Source organism: Chelonoidis abingdonii, chromosome 7 (genome assembly GCF_003597395.2).
Source record: "Chelonoidis abingdonii isolate Lonesome George chromosome 7, CheloAbing_2.0, whole genome shotgun sequence".
NCBI lineage: Eukaryota > Metazoa > Chordata > Testudines > Testudinidae > Chelonoidis > Chelonoidis abingdonii.
This window is the reverse complement of record NC_133775.1, coordinates 19,165,741-19,191,344: the sequence shown is the minus strand read 5'-3', so window position 1 is coordinate 19,191,344 and position 25,604 is coordinate 19,165,741. Positions and strand designations below refer to the sequence as shown.

Sequence of the window (25,604 nt, the reverse complement as noted above, 5' to 3'; positions counted from 1 at the left end):
ACTCCTCCCCAACGAGAGGAGTAGTGCTTGAAATCGATATTACCAATATCGGAGATTTAGCGTTAGTGTGGCCGAAATCGACGGTATTGGCTCCGGGCGGTATCCCACAGTGCACCATTGTGACCACTCTGACAGCAATCTGAACTCAGATGCACTGGCCAGGTAGACAGGAAAAGCCCTGCGAACTTTTGAATTTCATTTCTGTTTGCCCACGTGGAGCTCTGATCAGTACAGGTGGCGATGCAGTCCAAATCCAAAAGAGCTCCAGCATGGACTGTATGGGAAGATACTGGATCTGATTCGGTATTGGGGAGACAATCTGTTCTATCAGAGCTCTGTTACAGTAAGACGAATGCTAAAGCATTTGAAAAAATCTCCAGGCTATGATACAGAGTCCACAGCACAGTGCTGTGTGACAAGCATAACGGAAGCCAAAGAATCAAATGGCAACTCATGGAGGGAGGGATGGTACTAAGGACTCACGATATCCCACAGTCCCAGCAGTCTCCGAAAAGTATTTGCATTCTTGCTGAGCTCCAATGCCTATAGGGTCAAAACACATTGTCCGGGGTGGTTCAGGAGGTATAGCTCGTCAATTTACTTCCCCCTCCCCCCCCCCCGAAAGAAAAGGGGGAAAAAATCGTTCTTGACTTTTTTTTCAATGTCACCGTATGTCTACTGGATGCTGCTGGTAGACACAGTGCTGGGCAGATGACAGCATATCCTCTCCTCCTTCCCGGTGGCAGACGGTACAGTGCAGATTAGAACTGGTAGCCGTCCTCTGTCATCAGCCCGTGAGTGCCTCCTGGCTGACTCAGGTGAGGTCGGCGGGGCAGGCAACTGGGTAAAAAGGAATGGCTCCGGTCAATTCCCCAAGTAGTAAGGTAGAGAACGCGCTGGTAACCGTCTTCATCATAGCACGGGGCTGAGCTCCATCAGCCCCCCTCCCTTTCATAGTGTAAAGAAAAAAGATTCTCGTATGCCTGCTGGACTATCATAGCAGCGGATGTCTGGGCCCCTCTGTCCTCCCACCGTTTAATCCTGCTGGACTATCATAGCAGCTGGAGGCTGCCTCCCCCTCAGTTTATCTCACAATAACAAGTCAGTATTTCTTATTCCTGCATCTTATTACTCATCACATTTATGGGATACTGCAATGGTAGCCCAGGAGGTTGGGGGCAGGGAAGCAATGTGGGTATTGTTGCATGGCACCGCCCCCGTGAATGGCATGCAGCTCATCAATTTCTCTGCGGGATCTGACATTAGGAAGTTTGTGCTGTGCTCCTCTGGTTCTCTTGGGCTACACACTGTGTCTCTCTAGTAAGAAAGAAAAATGAAGCTAAAAAACTTGCCATATTCAAGATGGCAGGACTGCTCGTATTTTTAGACTGATAACCCATAAAAGAGAAACCGGTTTAAAGAGCCCTTTATATCGATATCAAGGGCCTCGCTGTGTGGACGGGTGCAGCGTTAAATCGGTTTAACGCTGCTAAAATCGGTTTAAACGCGTAGTGTAGACCAGGCCAGAGTTGCAAAGGAGAGCATCAATCAAGTATACAAACAATAGTCTTTACCAATATTTTGTATGGAATGGCCATTGGCTGCACCTTACTAGAGATAAAAATGAAACTCAGACTCCTCTGAAGATGGCGCATCCTGGAGCCTAAAGGGCAGAAAATAATTCTGCATTGTGGTTGGTAATGACAGGTGAGATGGAGCCAATTCCAGGGTCTATACTAGCAGTAACTACGTCACTACGTGCAGTTCGCTTTCGGATATTAACATGCAACATATGGCAATTGAGTTGTTAAAATGTTTGTGCAATGTAAGTTGTCATTAATTTTGACTGTATCCACATTATATGCAATTACAAATGGCAACAGAGGTGGTCTGTGCAATGGGGAGTGGAAGGGAACGAGTCCAAGAAACAATCATCTCTAAAGCCAAGCTGTACTAGATCAGGAGCTGGGCTATTCTCCATTAATCCCACTAGATCCTGCTCATGCAGAGTATATCTATAATAGATCCATAAAATGCAGATATGTAGTTTCTGAAATTATCTGTCTCAAGAGAATTATTTTGAGTAGTTTTCTAGTTACAAACAAAATTTCAGAAGAAAAATTTAATATATCACTAAGAAGAAAAGAATGACCAATGCTAACAACTCATCTTCTTGATACCTTCCTTAAAAAAGATAGAGAAATAAAATTCTATTAAAAGGCAAAGCGGCTAATTATGTTTATAGTCATAATTAACCTGTATATACGGTAGAACCTCAGAGTTACGAACAGCTTGGGGGTGTAAGTTGTTCGTAACTGTGACCAAAACGAGATGGTTGTTCTTTCAAAAGTTTACAACTGAACATAGACTTAATACAGATTTGAAATGTTAACATGCAGAAGAAAGATCCTGCTTTTAACCCTCTTAATTTAAATGAAACAAGCACAGAAACGGTTTCCTTGCCTTCTCAAATTTTTTTTAAAGCTTTCCCTTTAATTTTCTTAGTAATTTACATTGAACACAGTACTGTAATGTATTTGCCTTTTTTTTATTGTGGTCTCTCCTGCTGCCTGATTGTGTACTTCTGGTTCCAAATGAAGTGTGTAGGTTACAAGTTTTCCTTCTCTTCTTTCACCTTAGTAGGGGAGCAGGGCACTGGAGATTTAGAGAATCTTAATGCCTACATCAGAGGTCGGCAACCTTTCAGAAGTGGTGTGCCGAGTCTTCATTTATTCACTCTAATTTAAGGTTTTGCGTGCTGGTCATACATTTTAATGCTTTTAGAAGGTCTCTTTTTATAAGTCGAAAATATATAACTAAACTATTGTTGTATGTAAAGTAAATAATGTTTTTAAAATGTTTAAGAGACTTCATTTAAAATTAAATTAAAATGCAGCACCCCCCCCCGGACCAGTGGCCAGGACCTGGGCAGTGTGAGTGCCACTGAAAATCAGTTGCCTACCCCTGGCCTACATCATGCCATTCCATTTTTCCTCAGTTTACATTTCAAGACTCCACATCAGAACCATCCTCCTTGCGGCTGAGAACTACATTGAACTGCACGTTCACCAGGACTTTGCTGGCTGCAGGGATCTCTAATGAATTACCAAAGAATTTTCTCCACCCTCCTTCCTGACAAGGGACAGAGCACCCTTGCTTTACGGTATTCACAGGGAAATGAAATCAAATGCAGAGGAGTAACTCTAGGCTTATCCAAATACATAGATTTATATGCAATGAACAACATTAGTCTTCACAAAGCCTTTAAACTCCTTGATGCCGCTGAACTATCTCTCCCAATTTAAGCCCTAATTCCTTTTCCATCAAGATGTAACGTAAAAACCTTTACAGGTTTAAAAAATTCCATGTGATGGACTTTTACTCAACTCCAGTTAAAACCTAATAGGATTCTGGTGGGCTGGATTCATAGCGGATTTCAGCAGAACAGCTACTTGTAAGAGAAGCTTTGTGATGTTGAGATGTATCAGGTGGGAACCTACAGGAATGAATACTAAAAACCTATTTCTGTCCTCATGTGAAGAGACAAGACATTAGGAAAATTCATTAAAAACAAGGAATATCATTAAAATCAAGATATTTGATTTCTCCAAAATCAAAATGTCGAGGTCTACAAGCGTATTAAAAGTAGACGCCCTTAAAATGGAATAAAGTTAACTGTAGCACTAAAAGGTATGAACTAAGAGAAGCTATAGGTATTGAAAACCAAAGTAACATAAAGTAAAGCAAATGCCCTTTTTAACATGTCTAGTACATTGCATCAGATAGGGGATACGGGCATAAGCAAAGAAAAGTGGATAAAATCTAGTCCCATTCACATATCCAAGAACATCAGTAAGAAAATAAGACACTAAAATGAAAACAGTGCTCCACTCAGAAACTGGGAACTTCCGGCAAGAAACAGCATGCCAAATCACCTTAAGCAATTAAAGCAAATTCAGAACCCTTGCCAAAGATATTCCTGCGGGTTTATCTAATACTTAAAAGTTGTAATAGGAGAGTGTTGATAGTGTGCTAAATTCACTCAACACAGGAAGATGAGACTGTCTTATATTAAATGTTAAAGCACCTAGCGTTAGCTCTTAGAGTCATTTCGCACGAACAGAACAGACATCTAACTACCCTATTTAGGAATTAAAATAATGCGGTCATGAAAAAAATGTGTCCGTGATTTTAGAGGCTGCTGTTAAAAATTTGGTTCACATCAGGAAAAGCTCATTCCTAGCATAAAGGAGTTAATGAGCAAGTCTGGTCATGTTTAGCCTCTCCTTGGAATATGTGGCCCACTTCTGTTTACATTTTGCTATTCTGCTTACTCTTGGCTTCTTTCAGTTATACACCTGTTTGACTTAAGTGATAAACTTCATGGTCAGCCTGAACTGACACCAAGATGTAAGCAAGTGTGTATGGGATATATGATACCATGCTAATTATTCTGAATTTATTTGGATTTTGATGTTTAAGCCTGCAAAATTAACTTGAGCAGACAGTGGCCTGCTGGAGATTTAGATACTCAAGTATATGCCTGGCAAATACAGACCATGGAAAACAAAAATATGGGAATCGTCTGGAAGAGAAGGCAATGAAGCCAAGGTGTCTGTGCCAGAATCCTCATCTATGTATGCTTTAGAAGCTAAATGGAAATATGCCTGTTGTTTGCATTGCTGCTTTTTTCATAAAATATTGAAGTTTGTGTAACAGGGAAGCCTTGGAGTTTGTGCTGGGTAGTGAAAGCAGCCAATGCAAACCGATCAATACAGCAATAATCAACATGATTATTTTGTTAAATGCTTCTGTATTTCACATTGTAGTTATACTTGGTGGCTTCCTTATTCTGTGGTGATAAGGTTAAAGCTATTGATTATCACTTTTGTTAAAAAAGTAGGTGTGAGTCAGCTGCATATTTTCAAACTGGACATTTCTGCTGGTACAGTATGAAACAAAATGTCATTTACATGTATGCGCTTCTCCATGGTTTCCCAGGTCTGCACTCACTGATGTTATTGGCCTTGTTCCCAATACCGTCTGAAGTAACATTGGTGGAGGCTCTCCAAGCAAGCCAGGTTTCTATAATGAAAAACAAGAGGTATTGTAAATGACTACAGTTCTCTCTCCTTAGCTATTCCACAGGTTTTCACATACAGTTAATCTCTTCTACATATGCTAGATGGTTAAAGTTTTAATGGGCTAAAAAAGTCCTATTTGTTTTAGAAAACAGTTAATAAAAGGTATACAGATAGATAACTGAAGTTAAAATGATGAACTTACACTGTTAGTTTGAATATTCTCAATTGTAATTAGTTGCTTCTGTGCCAGTTGTAGGTGTGAGAGGTTCTGTAGCAGTAAATTAGATGTATTCCCCAGAACAGAATTCTGCCAAATTGACACAAGAAGCATTAGTTAAAGAATACAAAAAAATTATACTTGTTGCAAGATTTCCAGCTGATGTGATATAAGCCAGATACTTTTAATTTATGAATAAACATGACAAAGGGGAATGACTTTCCATATCTATGTTTATCTGAAGTCAGTGACTTCCCCTCCATAAAACCAAATCCTTGCCTCATTTGCAATCAAAGCTTGCAAAGATTTTGAATTCCTTTTATCCTTCCTTTCCTCCAGTTTGATTTTCTGGGTGCTTTTCAGAGGATAAGTGTAGTTTACTGTATTGTGTTTTACAGTGTTTTTATTTCTTACATGGCATCTGCTCCAAATATCTCACTGCTTTATTAGGTTATGTTGGGATAGTTAGGGGCTATTATGTACTGCTCCACAGTCTCTAAACATTAATGCTACCTTCAGGAGAGGATACCTACACATATATGAGTCTTCCCTTTCTCATTGGTAAGTATCCTACACAGAACACTATTCCCAGAACATTCATAACATGGCTAGTTATTCAGGCTATACTCACATTGTGGCTCATAATGCTTTTTTGAAATGGTTTTCACACATAGTTACACTAAAACACTGTTGTAACACGGTTTTCACCCACATTCAAGACACTTAACAAACCATGTTGAGATGCCATTCTAGAACTTTGCCTTGGGGGTATTCTACAGCAGGGTTTTTGGATTGCATGGCGGTTTAAAAGAAGTGGCTGTCCAAACTCGAGCATCAAACTATACTTCAGGGTTCTCAAACTGGAGGTCAGGACCTCTAAGGGGGTTGTGAGGTTATTACATGGGGGGTTGTGAGCTATCAGCCACCACCTCAAACCCCGCTTTGCTTCCAGCATTTATAATGCTGTTAAATATATAAAAAAAGTGTTTTTAATTTATAAGAGAGGGGGGAGTCACACTCAGAGGTTTTCTATGTGAAAGGGGTCACCAGTACAAAAGTTTGAGAACCACTGCTATAATTTGTGCTAACTACATGACTGCTTGAAAACATTTAGTCAAACATTATCCTTGGAGAGCAAGAGGTTCTTGAACATGACTTGCCAGCCAAAACATGTGTTTGCTCTAGGTTTCTATAAACCTTTTTCTGTAGCACTCTGGCATTTAAAGAACACATTCTGTGAGGCAAGACTAGAAATATGGAATAAAAATTCTTCACTGTGTGAGTGCAGACAGATCACCACTAATGACTGAAAACTGAAGAAGCAGCTGAGCAGAACAAGTAGGGTTTTGCATGCTTTATGGCTTTGCCAGAACTCAGTCTCACAAATGTTTCTAGACATTTATAGCCAGCACAGTTTGTGTCCCAATGTGGCAGGAATGCAGATTCCTTAGGAACTAAACTCAGAACACGTAGGACACAGACATTCATGTCACAGAACAGTCCTCTGTGTTTTGGAAATTATTTGCAATAATATCAACACACAAAACAAGGAATCTCTAAAAACCTGCAAAAACAGAATTCTGCAAAACAAACAGGGGCCAAATCTGGATTAACTGCATCAATATGTTTGCGTATTGATTCCGCACTGCTGTCCTAAGCATCTCAAGTACAAATGACCTGCGTCTGATGTTGCTAGTACATCTTTATTTTTTATTATTTTATTTGTATTTTCTGAGTTACATCAAGGAAGAAAATGTATTGATTAAATGACAAACTTTTAGGAAAATTGTTTGGCTGAATCTTCAAAACAGATTCTCTGGATTAATCACATGAAGAGCTGTTAAACAGTTACACCATTCAGTTAACACATAACTCTAAATGTTCAAAATGCGTTACCGCGGCACATAATGTCTATCATTAAGAAATACCAAGAGTAGCTAAGTTAAAAAAATTTATTCAGTGATTCATCCAAACAACTGTTCAAATTCTCATCTATCATGTCCTCCTAATTATCTATAATTTATTCTATAAGCAATGTTTTGGCATCATATTTTTAAAAAGTGATTCCTCTCAATATATCATTTAACAAAATCTTGAACAGTCAATTCCACACAGCAAAAACAATATAAGCAGGCAGGAATATAGAAATAAGCTGAACCAGTATTCTTTTGACAAACCAACGAAAACTAGAAAGTAACACAGATTCTTTTCCTGTACATAACAATACTGAATTCCAGGAAAGAAATAGTGACCAGAATTCTCTGGCACTGAAGAGTACCCCTAAAAAAGACATATTGCAGAATAAGGGTACACAAGTGCCAATGAAAGGAACCTAGATAATTAAATTACTGTCAATAATTCATCTTACTGGGCCAGGGTTAGTGACTAATTAAAAGCAGGAGCTCCCATGGAAGAATATTAAATGCATGAGCCTACCCAAAGCAACAGCACTAGCTTGTTTGGCTGTAGTATACTTAAGCCAAAAAGCAGTGGATCATCGTCAGTCACACTGCAACTATGTACAACATGCCTCCTTCCGACTGATTAAAAAGCATTTATGTTGCCTTCCAAGGAAGCAGAAAATCTACAAGACCATAGAAAGAGCAGCAGTAACTAAATATATCAGAGGAAAATGTCATACATATACTTTAAAAATGCAAGCAAATAATAACACTCTTTGTGTTCAGTAAACTTTACAACATGCAGCAAATGTATTTCATTCTATGGTGTGCTGCAGATCTAAACAACATACCTAACATTTGAAAGGAACACATGCCTCTAGATAACGCATAGTAGAAAAATGAGAGAAAGCAAAGTGCCTTTACTGTGCAGAAAATCTCTCCTAATTTAATTCAGTCTCTCTTAACAGACATGGAGCTATAGATCTTAAAAGTATAGTAGAAATAGTAATGAATAAACAAGAATTTTTTTTATTTTGAGTAGGAATTTCAAAAGTACTGAATAGAGTAAGGAGCAAAAACCTCATTTAAAAATCAGTGGTATTAGAGCTTCCTAACTTCTCTAGGTACTTTTGAAAACCGCACCCATATTTCCTAAGGGTAAAATTCACCCCTTGGCAGAGTCCACACTGTGGAAGCCCCTACAGTAGTCCTGATGTGATAAGCAGAAGTGGAAACTGGGTGGCCTGCTGACCCAATAGGCTGGTGCAAAAGGGAGTACTGATTGTGGACAAAAGCTGCTACTCCAGCCCAGTCCTTGTCCCTGAGTTAGGGGGTAGATTCATCCCAAATCTTCCTACAAGATACCCCTATGAACTTTGGATTCTTTGTATGAACTTCCAGAATATCTTCTTTTACTACTGTTGGGCTCCCAATGGTTTGGAAGTCATAGGAGCCTTATAATACACCACAAGAACTCTGAAAACACTTCAGTAATACACAGGTTTGGTTTATTTTTACCAAAAAATGAACATCTCAAAATTATTGTTGTTGTTATTATTTATGTGGTACACTTTACAGGCTTTAAAAATAAAGACAATGAGAACACACTTCCAGCCTTGAATCAGACTTATTTTCCAAAAAGGCTTTGTTCTTGCTGCGTACAAAATGAATCAATGGTCCTTGTTACTCAACCTGTTACTTGGAAATAGATGTTCTTTCTAGGTAAGTTCTTCCTACCACAAAACAATCAGGTAACCGCGAATCAAAAATTCAGAAAAAATAAAATGGTAATTTGCATACAGACAATAAGCACTCCTCAGTTTTGATTATTCAAATCTCATTATATCTTATTTAAATCAGTCTCTTGAAATTACTTTATATAGTATGTGTTAAATACGAAGCCATTTTAACAAAAACATTTGATTTTAGTTGTCAATTCTTGAGATCTGTTACATGTTTTAATGAAAAATACTGCATAAATACATAAAGTAATATAAATTTTTTCACACTGATAAACATACCTGGTGTACTTTATTCAAATGGAAAAATCCTGGACTGACTGCTGTATTTATAAGATGAGGTAAACCAGCAGATACTCCAAGAACTGCTTGAGAAAACACAAGATAGCATCCTTGACAAATTTACAGAACTTTTAAAAGTTATGCAAAGAATGATTTTTAACAGTTACATACACTTTATATATTTGCCTTGATCGAAATATTCCTATAGGATTTAACATTTAATTAACTGATTAAAAATCAGGACTGTGAACCTTTTTAATACACATCTGGCTGAAGCTTATTATGCAGAGAGACTCTCATCACATAGGAGAACTGCTATGTCTGCCTGGAGACCCACTGAAGTCAACAGGGTTCCTCAAAGGTGCATAGGTCTTCTCGTTCCCTCTAAACTGAAAGACTGGGGCCTTAGTTCAAATACTTCGATAGATATATAGTCATTGGACATACAATTTCTGTGCAGTCAATTGTAAACAAGTAATAATTTAACATGCCATCAATGCGCCCTTAGAAGTGAATGGCAAAACTCCCCTTGACTTCAGTGGGAGCACGATCAGGGTTTATATTAGGGACAGTCACACTAGACAGAAACTGAGTTAAAATAAAGACTAAATACAGATTCCTCAGCAGTGGGCTTGCCATTTTACAATACTGCAGAGCCTCAGCAGTCTGAGGTAACAAATGATTATAGGCAATAAAAACAGGGAATTTTTGGAAATTAAAAGATGAAATATTCAAAGTTACAAACAAAATTGTGAGATTTTTAAAAGAATTCAGGAGACAGTGTTAAAAATATGGTGAAGCTTGTAGTTTTGTGGTTAGCGCAGGGTCTGGCTTATTGTTCTTATTTCATATATTTATGGTATCACCCATAACCTGCTGGGAGCTTTCCAAATATTCCAGAAGGGACAATCCCTGCTCCAAGGATCTCACAATCTGAAGACAGACAGACAAGCAGAGAGATGTTAAAGGAAGGGAAACAGCATTAGGAAAGTTGCATACAAGTAAACTCTAGTCATTCTGGAAGCAGCACGGGAGAAACAAGCAGTTAAGTGGCACTTAGATATGGAGAGGGTAAGAATATCACATGTAGGTTCTATTCCTGGCTCTGCCACTGACTCCCTGTTGGACTCTGGCTGAGTTGCTTATCTTCCCACAACTCAGTTTGCCCATTTTTACAATGAGAAATACAGTAATAACCATAGGCGTGTCCCGAGAGTGCTTTGGTAAAGTTATGAAGTGCAAAGAATTATCAAAGTATTGCATAAATAGCAGCTTATGCCATCGACCTATGCTGTTCCTTCCCTTTAAATTGTGCTTCTGTACTCCCTTAAAGAGTCTCACTTCACTGCTGTTCTCCCTGGAGTAGTCCTCATTCAATGAGATCATGCCCTTTCTGCAGAGTCCCACCGTGCACTTCCACACACTCAGTTGTTCTTACACATTCCCTCCATACAGACTTCTTTCAGGTGAAGTTATGGAAATAACAGTGATTGCACAAAAAAGGGCTCCTCCTTACTAAATGGATTTGCTGCTTTATATATATAGGGTCACATGTGCTTCCTTCAGGAAGTAAAATACTTTATCGCCCCTGCATCGACAATGCAGCTAAGATTATTTTTAGCCTTACCAACAGAATTATTAAGAAAGTTTTGATTACAAAATCTTTAGTATAGGTCATGATGTACATGTCAGACGGAATCCAGCTTCCCACAGTGAGTTTGCAAGGCTGTCACAGTTTGAAAAGCCATCCTTTTAAATGTAACTTGAGCAAATTTAATACAGACGCTAGCGTGAGGCAAATATGAAACTATACCGTGACATTTTTACAGCCAACCTTCTGAAAACAACCACACTCAAAGCTCTCTTGCACTTTCCCCACCTTCACAGATACCTCTTAATGAATTACTGCTCTCTCATAAAAAGCCACATATACACTTTTTCACAACTATAGAGACCCACACACCTGTTCCTTGAAATACAGGTACAATTCTGATTATCCAAACTCAATTATGCAAAAATTCAGAAATGCCCCCAAGAGTGGAATTTTGTTTTTCCCAAAATCTCAATTTTCTGAGTTTCCAGGAACCATTGAAAAATTAGGGTTCACCTGCACAGAGGGCAAGATACTCATCTCCATTCTGGCCATGGTATGACAGGTAAAAGGATCCTAAAAGCCCTCTATCCAGCAGCAAGAGGACTGTTCCCAAGCGGGCATTGATGGAGGAAGCCATAGACTGCCTCCCAAAGACCCACTCCTGCACTACGGAGCCATCTGGGAGCAGGAGAGTTGTGCTGGGTGCAAGCCCACCGCACCCAGTACTGTGGCCCACAGAGCAGCCCAGTGAAGCTGCTCTAACTTGAGGTATGTATACACTGCAAAAAAATGTGTTTTAACCCAAGTTAGTGAACACAGGTTAGCTAACCTCAGTTAAGAACACACTTTTTTTTGCAGCGTAGACATACCCATAGAGAAGCCCTAAGGGCTGTCTAAGTTAAACTAAGGGCCTCTCCATCCCCCAGAGCAACCCAAGATTGGAAGGGTGCTAAATTAGCTTAAAGTCACCTCATCCTCATCCCTCCCAACTGTCTTAGAGGCACTGCATAGATTCTCACTCACACCCATAATATTTATAGCACAGCCATTCATTCTTAAGGCAGGTCTATGCTACTGCCTAAGCTGATATAATTTACATCACTCAGGGGTGTGAACCCCCCTACACTCAAAGTGACACAAGTTTTACGCTGTCCACATCAGCGCTATGTCGGCAGGAGACGCACTTCTGCGTCTTGCCAAGGTGGAATGATTATGCCAACAGAAGAGCGCTCTCTCGCTGGTGAAGATGTACTGCAGCTGCGCCGATATAGTGCTGTTGTGTAGACTTGCTCTGAGTCTTCCCTCACTGATCTCTTCAGACTGACTGTTCCCATTCTTATTGCTAACACTTTAATTCTTTGAAACATGATACGTTATTTTTAATTTATTGTCCATTCAAATTAGAAGGAAAGTTCCTTTTGGAAGAAGGACAATGTTTAACAGCGTGCTTGTAAAATGGTATATACATCTATGGTAACACATAAGAAAGAAATAATTTTAAAACAGTATGAACTAGAGAGGGACTTGAGTTGCAAGTTCAGATCTGGAAGCAGATCCACAAAGTCTGAGGGTGTTTGGATGAACGGTTTTGTTTTATACCAATTTCTAATATAAATATACACAGATTGCAGAGTTAGCATGAGGGTGTTTACAAGGAGCAATGATATTTAAATTCACCGTTTGCAGTGTTATAGCCATGTTGGTCCCAAGATGAGAGACACAGAAAGCAGGAGAGGTAATATCTTGTATTGGAGCAACTTCTGTTGCTGAGAGACAGTACGTCTACACCACAGGATTATTCCGATTTTACATAAACCGGTTTTGTAAAATAGATTGGATAAAGTCGAGTGCACGCGGCCACACAAAGCACAATAATTTGGTGGTGTGTGTCCATGCACTGAGGCTAGCATCGATTTCTGGAGCGTTGCACTGTGGGTAGTTATCCCAAGCTAGCCCAATATTTCCCACAGTCGCCACACTGCCCACTGGAATTCTGGGTGAGAATCCCAAGAATGATGGTGGCAAAAACAGTGCGCGGTGATTCTGGGTAAATGTTATCACTCCTTCTCTCGTAAAAGCAACGCGCAAGACAACCTTTCGCGCCCTTTTTTCCTGGATTGCACTGGCAGATGCCATAGCATGGCAAACCATGGAGCCTGTTTTGCCTTTTTCACTGTCACCAGTACTGTGTACTGGATTGCCGTGACAGCGCGGTACTGCAGCACACAGCAAGCAGCCATCATTGCCTTTGCAAAGGTAACAAAGATGGTTACCGTTCTTCTGTACATCTGCCTGGCCATGTCAAAGTGATGAGATCGACGGTTATCGTCATTTCTGTACCGTCTGCTGCTGCTCATAGGTGCTCCTGGCTGATTTGAGGTCGCGGGGGGCAAAGAACAAAAATGGAAGGACTCCCCAGATCATTCTCCCCCATCCTTATGTTGTATCTAAAAATGAGTCAGTCCTGCCTAGAAGTGGGGCAAGTGTACTAGAGAACCAGTGTTCAGAGAACAGACACGCGCTTCGTGTCAGATCCCCAGAAAGATGAGCTGCATGCCATTCAGGGGTGTTCCCTGCAACAACCCGACCCGTGTTCCTCTCACCCCAACTTCTGGCTACACGTTGCAGGGTCCCCCCTTTGTGTATTGATGTAATAAAGAATGCAGGAATAAGAACACTGACTTGTTATGAGATAAAATGACGGGAGGTAGCCTCGCAGCTGCTATGATAGTCCCAGCTAGGATAATTAAACGGTGAAAGGGAGAGAGCTGCACGCATCCCGCTGCTATGAAGTCCAGTGGCAGTAACCGAATTTTTCTTTACACATGAAGGGGCAGGGGGGGCGCGGATGGAGTTCAGCCCCTCCCAGTTCTATGATGAGGAGGTTACCAGCCAATCTCTGTAACCATCTGCGGGCAATAACAAGGATCATTCCTATTTTACCCAGGTGCCCCCGTCAACCTACATGAGGCCAGCCAGGACACTCACAGGGCTGATGACGAGGATGGCACCAGTCCTACTGCATTGTAGTCTGACTGGAGAAGGGAGGGAAGGATGCCTGCGTTATATGCTCCAGCACTGCGTCTACCAGCGCATGCATAGACATACGGGACCTTGAAAAAAGCAGAACGACTTTTTCCCCCTTTTCTTTCATGGGGAGCAGGGGGAGTAAATTGACGAGGCTAAAAAAAAAAAATACGCCTGAACACCCCGGACAATGTGTTTGACCATACAGGTTGGAGCTCAGCCAGAATGCCAAATACTTTTCGGAACCTGCTAGGGACTTGGATAGCTGGAGTCCTCAAGTTACCCCCTTCTGTCCCTCCATGAAGCATCCATTTGATTCTATGCTTTCGTTACCCTTGGTCACACAGCACTGTGCTACCTGGACTCTGTAGTCAATAGCCTGAGATTTTTTTTCAAATGCTTTGGCATTCCATCTTCTGTAACGGAGCTCTGATAGAACAGATTTGTCCTCCCATCGCGATCGATTCCAGTATCTCCCACACGATCCATGCCTGGAGCCTCTTTTTGGATTTGGGACTGCATCGCCACCATATGCTTGATCAAGAGGTCAGCTGGCCAACAGGAATGCAATCAAAAGTTCGCGGGCTTTTCCTGTCTACCTGGCCAGTGCTATCCGAGTTCAGATTAAACTGTCCAAGCATCACATGGTGCACATGTGAAAGTTTCGTGGGATAAAGCCGCCCGGAGCCAATACCGTGCGATTTCGGCCACACAACCCTAATTATCCGATATGGTAATACCGATTTCAGCGCTACTCCTCTCGTTGGGGAGGAGCAGAGAAACCGGTTTAAAGAGCCCTTTATATCGATATAAAGGGCCTCGTTGTGTGGACGCGTGCAGTGTTAAATCGGTTTAACGCTGCTAAAATCGGTATAAACATGTAGCGTAGACCAGGCCAGAGACACGTTTTTGAGTGACACCTCTGCAGAGGTATTAATTGCCCACTTCATCAGGAATGGTGTCTTGCAACATGTGTTAAATCCTAATGCTTCACAATCTTTTCTACCTTGTATTTAGCTGTGACACTTCGATTACCTTTCCCAGACCTGAAGAAGAGCCCTGTATAGCTTGAAAACTTGTCTCTTTGACCAACAGAAGGTCGTCTAATAAAAGATATTACCTCACCCAGTTTGTCTCTCATTTAAATTAACTGTCATGAGAGTTTATTGTCCATTTGTTTTCTGTCACTTTTGTGAAGAGAACTATCCTGAGGCAATTATAAACATATGTATTTTAAAAGGTTGCTCCTGATTTTTTTTAAGCTAAAGCTTGTTATATCACTAACCAGACGGAATTCTTTTCTTATTTATCTCTTTTTAAAAAGGCTTACCATGTTTACGAGCACATCTACACAACTGGGGCTGCAGTAACATTTGTAACATGGCTGGGTTGTTTAAACTCTTCATAATCTGCACTGGATTTGGCTCTGGAAGCAATCCCTTTCTATTGCTTCTCATCTGGAATTAACAGAAATACAGAAACATTAGACTCAGGATTAAACAAAAGCATATTCTGTTGCCATGACTAGCTCAAACAAATTTGCTGGTGCAAACCCTTTATTTATAAAACAAATAGGTTTAGATCTATAGTTGGATACTATTTTCCTTGATCTCCAGGTGTCACACACCTGAGTTCAAAGATCAGTGTTCCTGCAATTTCCTTTCACCAAACAGATGTCATTAACCCTTTCACTGTAAAGCTCATTAGTAACATATTCCAGCATTTCCTTTACACCGAAATTATCATGGTTGCTGCATTTCTCTCCTTCCCTTTAGGTTTTGAGATAGGAAACAATAAGAAAAGTATAAAACTAACAGGCATAACAGCACCTCAATACTCTCATTACTTCTCTCTCAACCTTTTAAACCAGGGGTTCTTAAACTTCATTTCACCGCGACTCCCTTCTGACAACAAACATTATTACATGATCCCAAGAGGGGGACCCGAAGCCTGACCCCAGCTGCCCCAGGCGGCAGGGCCAAAGCCTGAGCCCCACCGTCCCAGGCAGTGCGGGAGAGGAGGGAAAACCAAAGCTCAAAGGCTTCAGCTCCAGGAAGGGGGCCTGTAACCTGAGCCCCACACCCAGGACTGAAGCCGAGTCAACAAATCGGACTCAGTCCTGGCTACCCCATTTTAAAACGGGGTCGCGAGCCACTTTGGGGTCCTGACCTACCGTTTGAGAACCACTGTTTTAAACCATTCAATCACAGACTGAAATTATAATGTAATGTTTGTAGAAACAAAAAGGTTTCAAATACACATTCTCTTCATGTAAATATTTCAGTATGAAATAGAAGATCAAAAAATGTGCCCCACAGCAACCCCTGCCTGCAACTTGTCATCCTACTCCCTCACAATACAAAACACACACACTCATAACACTCACGGGGCAGTTTTCTTCCTGGAAAAAAAAGACATTTTCCCCACAACTCTGGAAAGTAAAGAAGATGTAGTCCACTGTGAAGACCAATACAATATGCCATCTTTAACAACACTAAATTCAGCTGCTCTTCTACAGAGTTGAGGTGAATAACTCTATAGAAAAACAGCTGAATTTACTCAGAACTATCCAAAGTAATGAGAATATTCTGCAACAACCTTCAAGACGGCTTCATGTACCACTTACCTTCACATCCAATTTTCTAAGAAATAATTTGATATGATGCAGGGCATAAAAGCTTCATTGTACACCAAGCATGAAACTAAGTCATTCCCACTACCCTGCCGTTTATTTTTAAATTACATTTACTTGTCTCATTTTAAACCAACCAATAGCTGTTAAAAAGCACTCTCTCTTAGTTTAGTTTTGAACTGAAACAATCTCTTACCCCTGACCCCTGCTGTTCATGTCCTTGTCTTAACTAGGAAGAAGGCTAAGTTTGCCGGCTAGCTAACATGAGCTAGCCAACTCCAACATAAACTCATCCACTTTTCTTGTGTAGATGCAGAGTAACACTTTGAACAGACTGAGTTATAACCTAAGCTCTTGGTTAGAGAAACCATCTTTTCATTTGTAAACAGAGCAATTTTGATGTGTAGTCACTGTGAGGAAATAAACATGGAACTCCACAATGTCATTTTACAGAGTCACTTGTCAGAACAGAACTACAATTTAAGTATTAACATTTCACTGAGTCAAATAGCTTTCTCCTGTTCAAAAAGAATTTTCACTTGGCTGAGTAATAATCTTATTAAAATACTAAGCTGATTACAAAAGCACTTATGGGCTTCTCTTCCAATGGAGTTTAGAAATTCTTATATATGTAAAACATAACATAAACATTTAAAGTGTTTTCTCTTTGAAATGGAAGGTCTCTTACCATACGTTGTGCTGCTATAAATGCAGCTAATGTGCTTCGTCCTGGTGCACCAGGAGCACAGTATGATACCCGGACTCTCTTTCCTCTGATAGTCATACCATCTGTGACTTCTTGCACTTCCTCAGCCTGCTCTGCAGTCTCATACTCAACCACTGCAAAGCCACCAATATAACTGCCTTCGTCCTCAGCAAACTGAAATGGCATTTCACAATACACTGAACACATTACAAACATTCAGCAATTATTTTAAAGCATTTTCCCCTCCTCCTGCATTGAGCATGAATTACCTGTGCAAAACCTTTAACAATCCTAAGACAAAACTAACTTTTAATAGCCTACCTAGAGGTACACGTTCCTGTCTCATGCATGTTAAATATAATATGCAAATAATATTTTGCAGATGACTACCATGTTGTCCCTAGTTGACTATTAAATGCCTTTACAGCTAATCTCATGAAGAACCTCAGCTATTAAATATATTTGACAGTTATTTTATAGAATATAAAGAGACAGAATGAAATTTTGAATGTAAAGTTTAGCACATCGCTATTTTTACATTCACTTTTATTTTTCATGGTAAGAAAATTATAATTTCTTTGATATTTGGTTTAAACAGAAACAAGAACAACGGATGAGTTAGTTTGCAAGGCCACATGAAAAATATAAGTATGGAAGCTAATAAAAGAACACATAACAATGCAGATAACTGAGATCTCATGCATTTTTTTGAGAGAATGGAGGTTGTAGTTGAATAGTGCTCAAGAAAATGTACCAGATCCATCAATCTGCTATCTGCTTAGTATACCTAAGTGGATTGGAAAAAGGCAGAGATTACTTGTTTGACACTGTTTCATCCTTCGTTTATAGTCTTTAATGGATTTTTTTTTAAAAAGAGAAGACTTGAAATTGCACCATATCCTTAGGCAGGAGTGTCCATTCCCAAAATGCCTGGAATTGATCTAAGAGACACAGGGTGGGTGAGTATATCTTTTATTGGACCAACTTCTGTTGATGAGAGAGACAAGTTTTCGAGCCAAACAGAGCTCTTCTACAGGTCTGGGAAAGGTACTTCCTGTATCACAGCAAAATGCAAGGTGGAACAGACTGGTTAGCATAAGTAGTTATCACATATTGTAAAGGACCATTCAAGGTACAGTGACCCATTAACACTTCTGCAGTCACAGGACAAAAGAGGTGGGTTACAAATTGTGGTAATAAGCCATAAATCCAGAGTCCAGAAGTTGGTCCAATAAAAGGTATTACCTCACCCACCTTTTTTCTCTAATATCCCAGGACTGAAATGGTTACAACTACACTTAATACAACAACGAAATTGATATAAAGTAATATCACTATATATAGATGTGAGTCCTGATGTGGAAAATGGACAGCCTCCTTTAAATCTAATGAAAGAAATAGGGCCTATAACAGGAATTTGTTTACAGCCTCTTAATGGTTCTGAAGTAGAGGAAGGTAGGTTAGCACTAACAGCTTCTATACAGCATCTCAGAGCTCCCATTGTGATGACATGGCAAAGAGAGCTAATGTGATCCTTGAAGGTCTAAACAGGGAATCAGCGAGTACAAGTAGGGAGGTGATTTTTCCTCTGTATATGGCATTGGTGAGACCAGTACTGAAACACTGTGTACAGCTCTGTCCACATTTTAAAACAGATGTTGAAAAATTGGACAGGATGCAAGAAAGAGCCACAAAAATTATCTGAGGCTGGAGAAAATGCCCTAGAGCGGGAAACTTAATAACTCTCTCTCTTTAGCTTATCAAAAGGAAGAGTGAGAAGTGAATTGATTACAGTGCACCAGAACCTTCAAATGGAGAAAACCGGCAGGTACTAAAAGGCTCTTTAATCTACTGGAGAAAAGCAAAATAAGAACCAATGGCTTGAAGCTGAAACCAAACAAACTCATTTTAGAGGTTAGGCACGATTTTTTAACAGTGATAGTGATGAACCACTGGAGCAAATTACCAAGGAAAACGATGGATTCTCCATCTCTTGCTGTCTTCAAACCAAGACTGAATGCCTTTCTGGAATGTGTTTGCCCCAAAAGTAGCTATTGTGTCATACAGGAGGCCTGTGATATGCAGGGGGTCAGATTAGATGCTTTAATGGTCTCTTCTATCTTTATACTCTAGGAATCACTCTACACACTAGCAATCCATCACCACCAAGAACACTAAAAATCCAAATCTTTTGAGCAGCTTTCCAAGAGATACTTACAAATAAACAAACACCCACAATCACCCATGACTTCAGTAAAAGGTTTCATTCTGTTTCCCCTCCTAGTTACACTGGTCTGAGATGCTTAATAAACTATGTTAGGTCATAGACCAGTGACCAACTTAGGGTCCAATATCTTGGCAACCATCAGTGCTAGGAAGAAAGCCTTTATACAATCGGAGAGCTGTAAGACTTACTTTTCCGATAGATATAGCACTTATTTCTTGTGCTGGCATATCAGAAATTATTAGGTCCTGAAGATATAACTTTATAACTTATTGAAAAACTATTTTAGACATTTTTAGAGGTTTCTAAGATATAGTAAATATATTTTAATCTCTCTAAGTGCTCTACAGTTAGACTCAAGATATTAATACAAACTAGATTTATGATTGAGGAATACAAAAAATATTACCAAAAAGAATTATTTACAAAGTTCTCTAAAACATTGCTGAAATAATGCTTCCAAAAAATACATGGAGAAAGAATGTATAATAAATGTTTTATTGGCACTCAGCTGGGATGACCTCCTGCATAACTCCCCAGTGACTTATGCTGGTCATTCCAAACTCTTGGCAATAAAACATTTATACCACATCGTATATTATGATGTATAGGTGACATGTCATTCCACATTCTTTATGCAAATATACGTATGATATGAATATGACATAACTGAGATATACTTTATGCAAGATGGTTCATGTGAGATATCATTGGAAGGGCTATGATTTACTGAATATGATTATCCTATTTGTATGCATGTATCGTTTCTGCATCTGAAGTTAGGAATATTGACTAGGTATCTATATTTCAACTATGTTACTTTGGGTGACGCCCCCTGCTAACACTTAAGGTACATCAATGAAAAAGCTGATGGCCCAGTAGCAAGAGCCAATGGACTCTAAAAGATCTTAGTCTTCCTGTGAACATGTGGGTCAGCCTGTGAAGAATGGCTACAGGGGCCCTACAGAGGCATTTGACCATGTCACCTGATACTGGAACCCATCTTGAATTCTGTACCTTTCCATGAAAAGCTTTGGGGGCAGGCGGGGAAAGGTCAAACTAGGAAACAAAGGACTCCTACCCTATGAAAATCCTATTTAAGGGTAGGAAGTGAGATAATCCTGGTGGTCAGTTCTCCCCTGCTACCTCACCCAAGATGACTGCTGGAAACAATTAAGATTGAACTGGGGGAAAGAACTGGGCCCTGGCTCGAAGGCATCTGGCCTGTGAAAAGATTATTAGAACCACATTTAGGGTGAGAACTTACATGTAACCAGTTTCTTTAGTGTAGTAAGCTTAGTTTGGATGCTCTATTTTATTTTCTTAGTAATCTGCCTTGTTCTGTCTGCTACCTCCTTAACTACTTAAAATACACCTGTTATAGTTAATACATTTATTTCTGGTTTATAACCCAGTTTCTGTGATTTCTAACTGGGAGGGGGGTGAGAAGTTGTGTACACTCTCCTTCACATACAGGGAAGAAGCAAATTTCATATAATTTGGGGTCTGTACTCTAAGGAGTGGGGGTGGACATCTGGGTGCTGTGGCAAGCCCCTTAAACTGAGTCTTCCCAGAGTGGATCTCTGTCTCTCTGTGCAGCTGGGTTTGGCCGTGCCTGTGTGCTTGGCTGGAAAAGACTGGGGAGCCTAACCCAGCAAGGTCAGGTAAAAGGGACCCAGGCTGGCAGAACAGTCTGACTCAGTGGCATCCCAGCACACCAGGTGACACCCCAGGTGGTTCAGCCCATCACAATATACACATAATCACCCACTAGGCTTCCCAAATTAAGCCACTTACTAGTCTAGTTACATAAAAACCAAAGCAATGGGTAGGCATGCAATAAAATATGTAAACACAAAGCTATATACATCTCCATATTCAGCTTCCAAAAGACATCAATTCATAGGAGACCTACCTGGCAGAACACAGGTTTATACTTAAATGAGAACATTTGCATCAGTTCCTCTGAATCAGTGTAGTCACTGGAGAGTTTATCTACACAAAGGCACTTGGAATGAACAAGATCGGTAGTCAACTGATTAACATCCATCCACTGTGCAAAGAGGGTGTTTTCACCTAATTGCTTCCCCAGGAGTTCCATTCTAGCCTTTGCAGCAGAGTCCTTTTTCATGTATTCCACAAACCCGTAGCCCTTGGAATGGCCAGTAACTTCATTATAGACCAAAAAACATCTCTCAACATTGCCATATGCACACACTAGTTCCTCAAACTCTTGTAATGAAAATGAGGTGGGCAAATTGGTAACGCATAGCAAAGCATCTGTTGGTTGGAGCTGCACTGATATTTCTTTTCCACGAAGAGAATACTGGTGAAACATCCGAATTGCATTTTGAGCCTGCTCTCCATTCTGCAGAGTAACAAATGCTGTAAGAGAACAAAGGAAGTTGGTGGAAGAAACAAGCTCTCAAGCTTACACAATGCTCTTCTTCAGATCTGATGGGGATGACAGATTTGATGGTGCACATTTCTGAGTCTTTAGAGGCAGAGGCAAAGGTGCAGACAATTCAGATCTGCATGTTAAATTGCCATTTAAAATACAGATGTTAAATTCACCAAACTACAGTAACCACCGTTATTAATACTGATGCTTGAATTCAAAATGGCATAGTTATTAAAATGACTTGGTCCATTATGACAAAGTATAAATCACCATTTTTCTAGGCCAGTGGTTCTCAGCTAGGGGCACACAGATGTCTTCTGGGGGTACATCAACTCAGCTAGATATTTGCCTAGTTACAACAGGCTACATAAAAAGCACAAGTGAAGTTAGTACAAAGTAAAATTTCATACAGACGATGCCTTGTTTATACTGCTCTATATACTATACACTGAAATGCAAGTACAATATTTATATTCCAATTGATCTATGACAAAAATATGAAAGTCAGCAATTTATCAGTAATAGTGTGCTGTGACACTTCTGTATTTTTATGTCTGAATTTGTAAGCAAGTAGTTTTTAAGTGAGGTGTAACTTGGGGGTATACAACACAAATCGAACTCCTGGAAGGGGTATAGTAGTCTGGAAAAGTTGAGAGCCACTGTTCTAGGCCACTTTTTGAGTTAGGAGGAAAAGGAAAGTGCCATATATCAGTGTTGTCTCTAAAATTATTCTTCAATGCACAATGTATGACACGACACATGCCTGTTTATCCAAACTTTTAGCCACCAAGCTTTTGGCATATACTGTTCTTGGTGTGAATACTGTTTTTATGTCCTGTAGCACTGCAGAATGTGAGTTTTCCATAATGAACTTCATCAAAACAAACCCACACAGCAAGGCACACCAAAGACCTGCTACAGATACAGGTGAATTGCTCAAGTGTAGATGCTTTCCAGGCCCACAAAGCTATTGTTTAATGGAGAACAGAATATATTCATGGACACAGTAAGACTGAGCACTCAAAGGCATGATCAGATCTAGATTTCAGATTTAATGGGCATTTTGGATAGTATCTCAGTATTCAAATTTTTGTCTGAATTTAAAATGAAGTGTGACAATCTCAGAAAAACAGCTTGTGGTATATTCATTTGTGTTAAAGGGAGGGTAAGAGTAAACAGGGGCAGCACTAGGTATTTTGCCGCCCCAAGCATGGCAGGCAGGCTGCCTTCGGTGGCTTGCCTGTGGGAGGTCCCCGGTCTCGCGAATTTGGCGGCACGCCTGTGGGAGGTCCGCCGAAGCCACGGGACCAGCGGACCCTCTGCAGACATGCCACCGAAGGCAACCTGCCTGCCGCCCTCGTGGCAACCAGCAGAGCGCCCCCTGTGGCTTGCCGCCCAGGCACGCACTTGGCGTGCTGGTGCCTGGAGCTGCCCTTGAGAGTAAACATAAGACTAGTGAGATTGACACTAAAAACGAGAATAAAAATGAGAATCTCTGCCACAGTGGTCCAAAGGCAAAAAACAGATAAATGTCGTTAGGCAATAATAGCAGAAACAATATCTATGTTTTTATTTATTTGTATGAGACCACAGCCTGAAAACTGGGACAACCATGTTTTCTTATCATACAACAACATTTGAGGTCTCAGCTGCCCAACAACAAGGAATGAGGATTCTTCTTCCCCAGTCTTTATTTATCTCATCTGTAAGAACACTTTTAAGGACAAAAAAAAAAGAAATCTATTATTTGCTATTCTGAAGTTTAAATAGCATGGAATTCACTGCTATAAAGCATGTCCCATTGCTGTTACTTAGAAAACATTTTTTTCACAGCAGTCTTGGCAATACTCTCTCTTCTAATGAATTATCATACTGCAGCTCTGGGCAAATTTGTTGCCAAGCGTACCATAACTTTTTTTTTTTTTTTGGCTGATGTATCACATTTCAATAGAAACCTTTCCTGAAATTCAACTCCAGGAAGCTCTGGTTGCAAGATTACTGTTTAAAACAGAAAACATCTTTTCCAGATAACCTATTCATCATCTGTTTCTAACACCAGCGCACAGGCAGAGAGAAACTGAATAGTAAGGTGACACTATTCAGAAGCAGACATGCTTACGTTTTCTTTCATTCTTGAATAATCAGAGGTTAAAACAGTCTAAAGTAGGATTTATAAATAAAATATAAACATCCACATAGTATATTTTAAAGTAATGTTTAAATCATGCTGTAGCTGTGACTATCTTATATCAGTTTATAAAGCCAACAGAACAGAGCACAAATCTTACCAACAAACATTATAACATCTAAGGTCTCAGTTCTGCTCTCCTGTGCAAGGTATAAGTTGCCAGGTATCCTGTACACAATCACCCAGTGTGTTTGTGTGTATATATATACACACCATAGCTGATTTTACAAACTGTAACAATTCAAAAGATATGGTGATATACAGATGAAAACGACAAATAAAGACGAGGTCAGTTAAATTCTGAAACAGACAGCATGGCTAAACTAGACTATTGCACAGCCCAATATTTATGGCTTATTTCCAGAAGGATAACATTTGGTATTTTAGGAATAATTGCAAAGAAAGTATAGACAAATGGAGTTAGATTCTGTGGAAATCAACAATAGTTTGAGAGAACAAAATATTGTTCAATTGTTTTGTGTTCAATTAATTCTTCTGTGATCTGATTGAACAAAAATTTAAAACTGCACAGAAAGTAAATAATATAAAGGAAAACCAAGGAGGAAAATTGAAGATAAATTTTAATTATAGTTTTCACTCAGAGGAGGAAAGATCTTACAGGACAGATTTTATGATTTAAACTGTTGTATAGCTTCACTGAACTCCATTTATCTGTATTAAACTGAAAACATTTAATTTATCTGGACAAAAAGGATTTTACACAAATGGGATTTTTTTCCATACAAATAATGCACATGTTGGCACATAACCCAATTTTGAATAATGGGATTTTGGGGTGGGAAGGGGATAATAATGGTTTAGATGAAGAAGGTTCTATTGTGTGTCAATAACCGTTTAGAAAGCTGCACAGTTAAAGGCGAGTAAAGGTAAAACCCTACAGATGTTAAAAACTACTAGCTGATTCTGCAAGCCAAAGTTACTGACGTGAGCAAAATAATCTGCAATATAAGAAACCTGAGCCTGAAAGAGTCACGTAACCCAGAAAGAGCTTCATAAATTTTGTAAGGTGTATATTAGGATTCTGAGACACTAGGAGATTTTTAAATGGAAGTTACAAGTGCTTCTTGAAGCACAAAATAAAGTGTTTTATCCCTCAAAAGAACAAAAATAATTAGACAATGACCTTCAAGGGCCAAAATTTTCTAAGAGATATGTGTAAAATGCACAGGTGCCCACATGACAGTGTGTGCACATAAGAGTGTTGACATATGCAAATACTATTCATATGAGCAAAAGTAAGTTTTTATGGATGTACCTGCCTTTAAAAATAGCCTTTACTGAAATGCTGGAGTTGTTTTTGTAGGAGGAAACTAATCAGATTGATTCTCACATACATTAAGCTGACATATCTCATTGCAGTGGTCATCTTCCAAACAGTAAGATCAGAGATATCTTTTAAAAAATGGCATATACCAGGGCCAGCGACTTAGGCGATCCCTTAGGGTGCTAGGATTTGGGGGGGGCATTTTCTTCGGCGGCCAACGGGGCGGCTGAAGATCCGGCCGCTACAGTCGCCGCCAGCATTTAGGCGAAGGGAGCTGGGGCAGGGGGGCGCGGGTAGGGCCGCCTGCAGCAAGTAAGGGGGGGG

General features: G+C 39.9%; 1 protein-coding gene across 15 annotated transcripts in view; it reads right to left on the bottom strand.

The window, feature by feature from the left end:
• RAVER2 (ribonucleoprotein, PTB binding 2) overlaps nt 1–25,604 on the bottom strand; it is a 77,408-nt gene that overhangs the window by 12,858 nt on the left and 38,946 nt on the right. For 8 of the 15 annotated variants that reach the window (XM_075067685.1, XM_075067678.1, XM_075067677.1 and 5 more), the window contains exons 3-8: nt 21,322–21,791; nt 17,165–17,356; nt 15,175–15,301; nt 9,224–9,306; nt 5,287–5,391; nt 4,974–5,085 (exon numbers count right to left, since the gene is read on the bottom strand). In XM_075067685.1, the coding sequence (XP_074923786.1) occupies nt 4,974–5,085; nt 5,287–5,391; nt 9,224–9,306; nt 15,175–15,301; nt 17,165–17,356; nt 21,322–21,791 (1,089 nt within the window). Of the gene's footprint in view, nt 1–4,973; nt 5,086–5,286; nt 5,392–9,223; nt 9,310–15,174; nt 15,302–17,164; nt 17,357–21,321; nt 21,792–25,604 lie in introns of all 15 variants that reach the window. The other 7 variants (XM_075067676.1, XM_075067679.1, XM_075067682.1 and 4 more) reach the window with 2 other exon arrangements.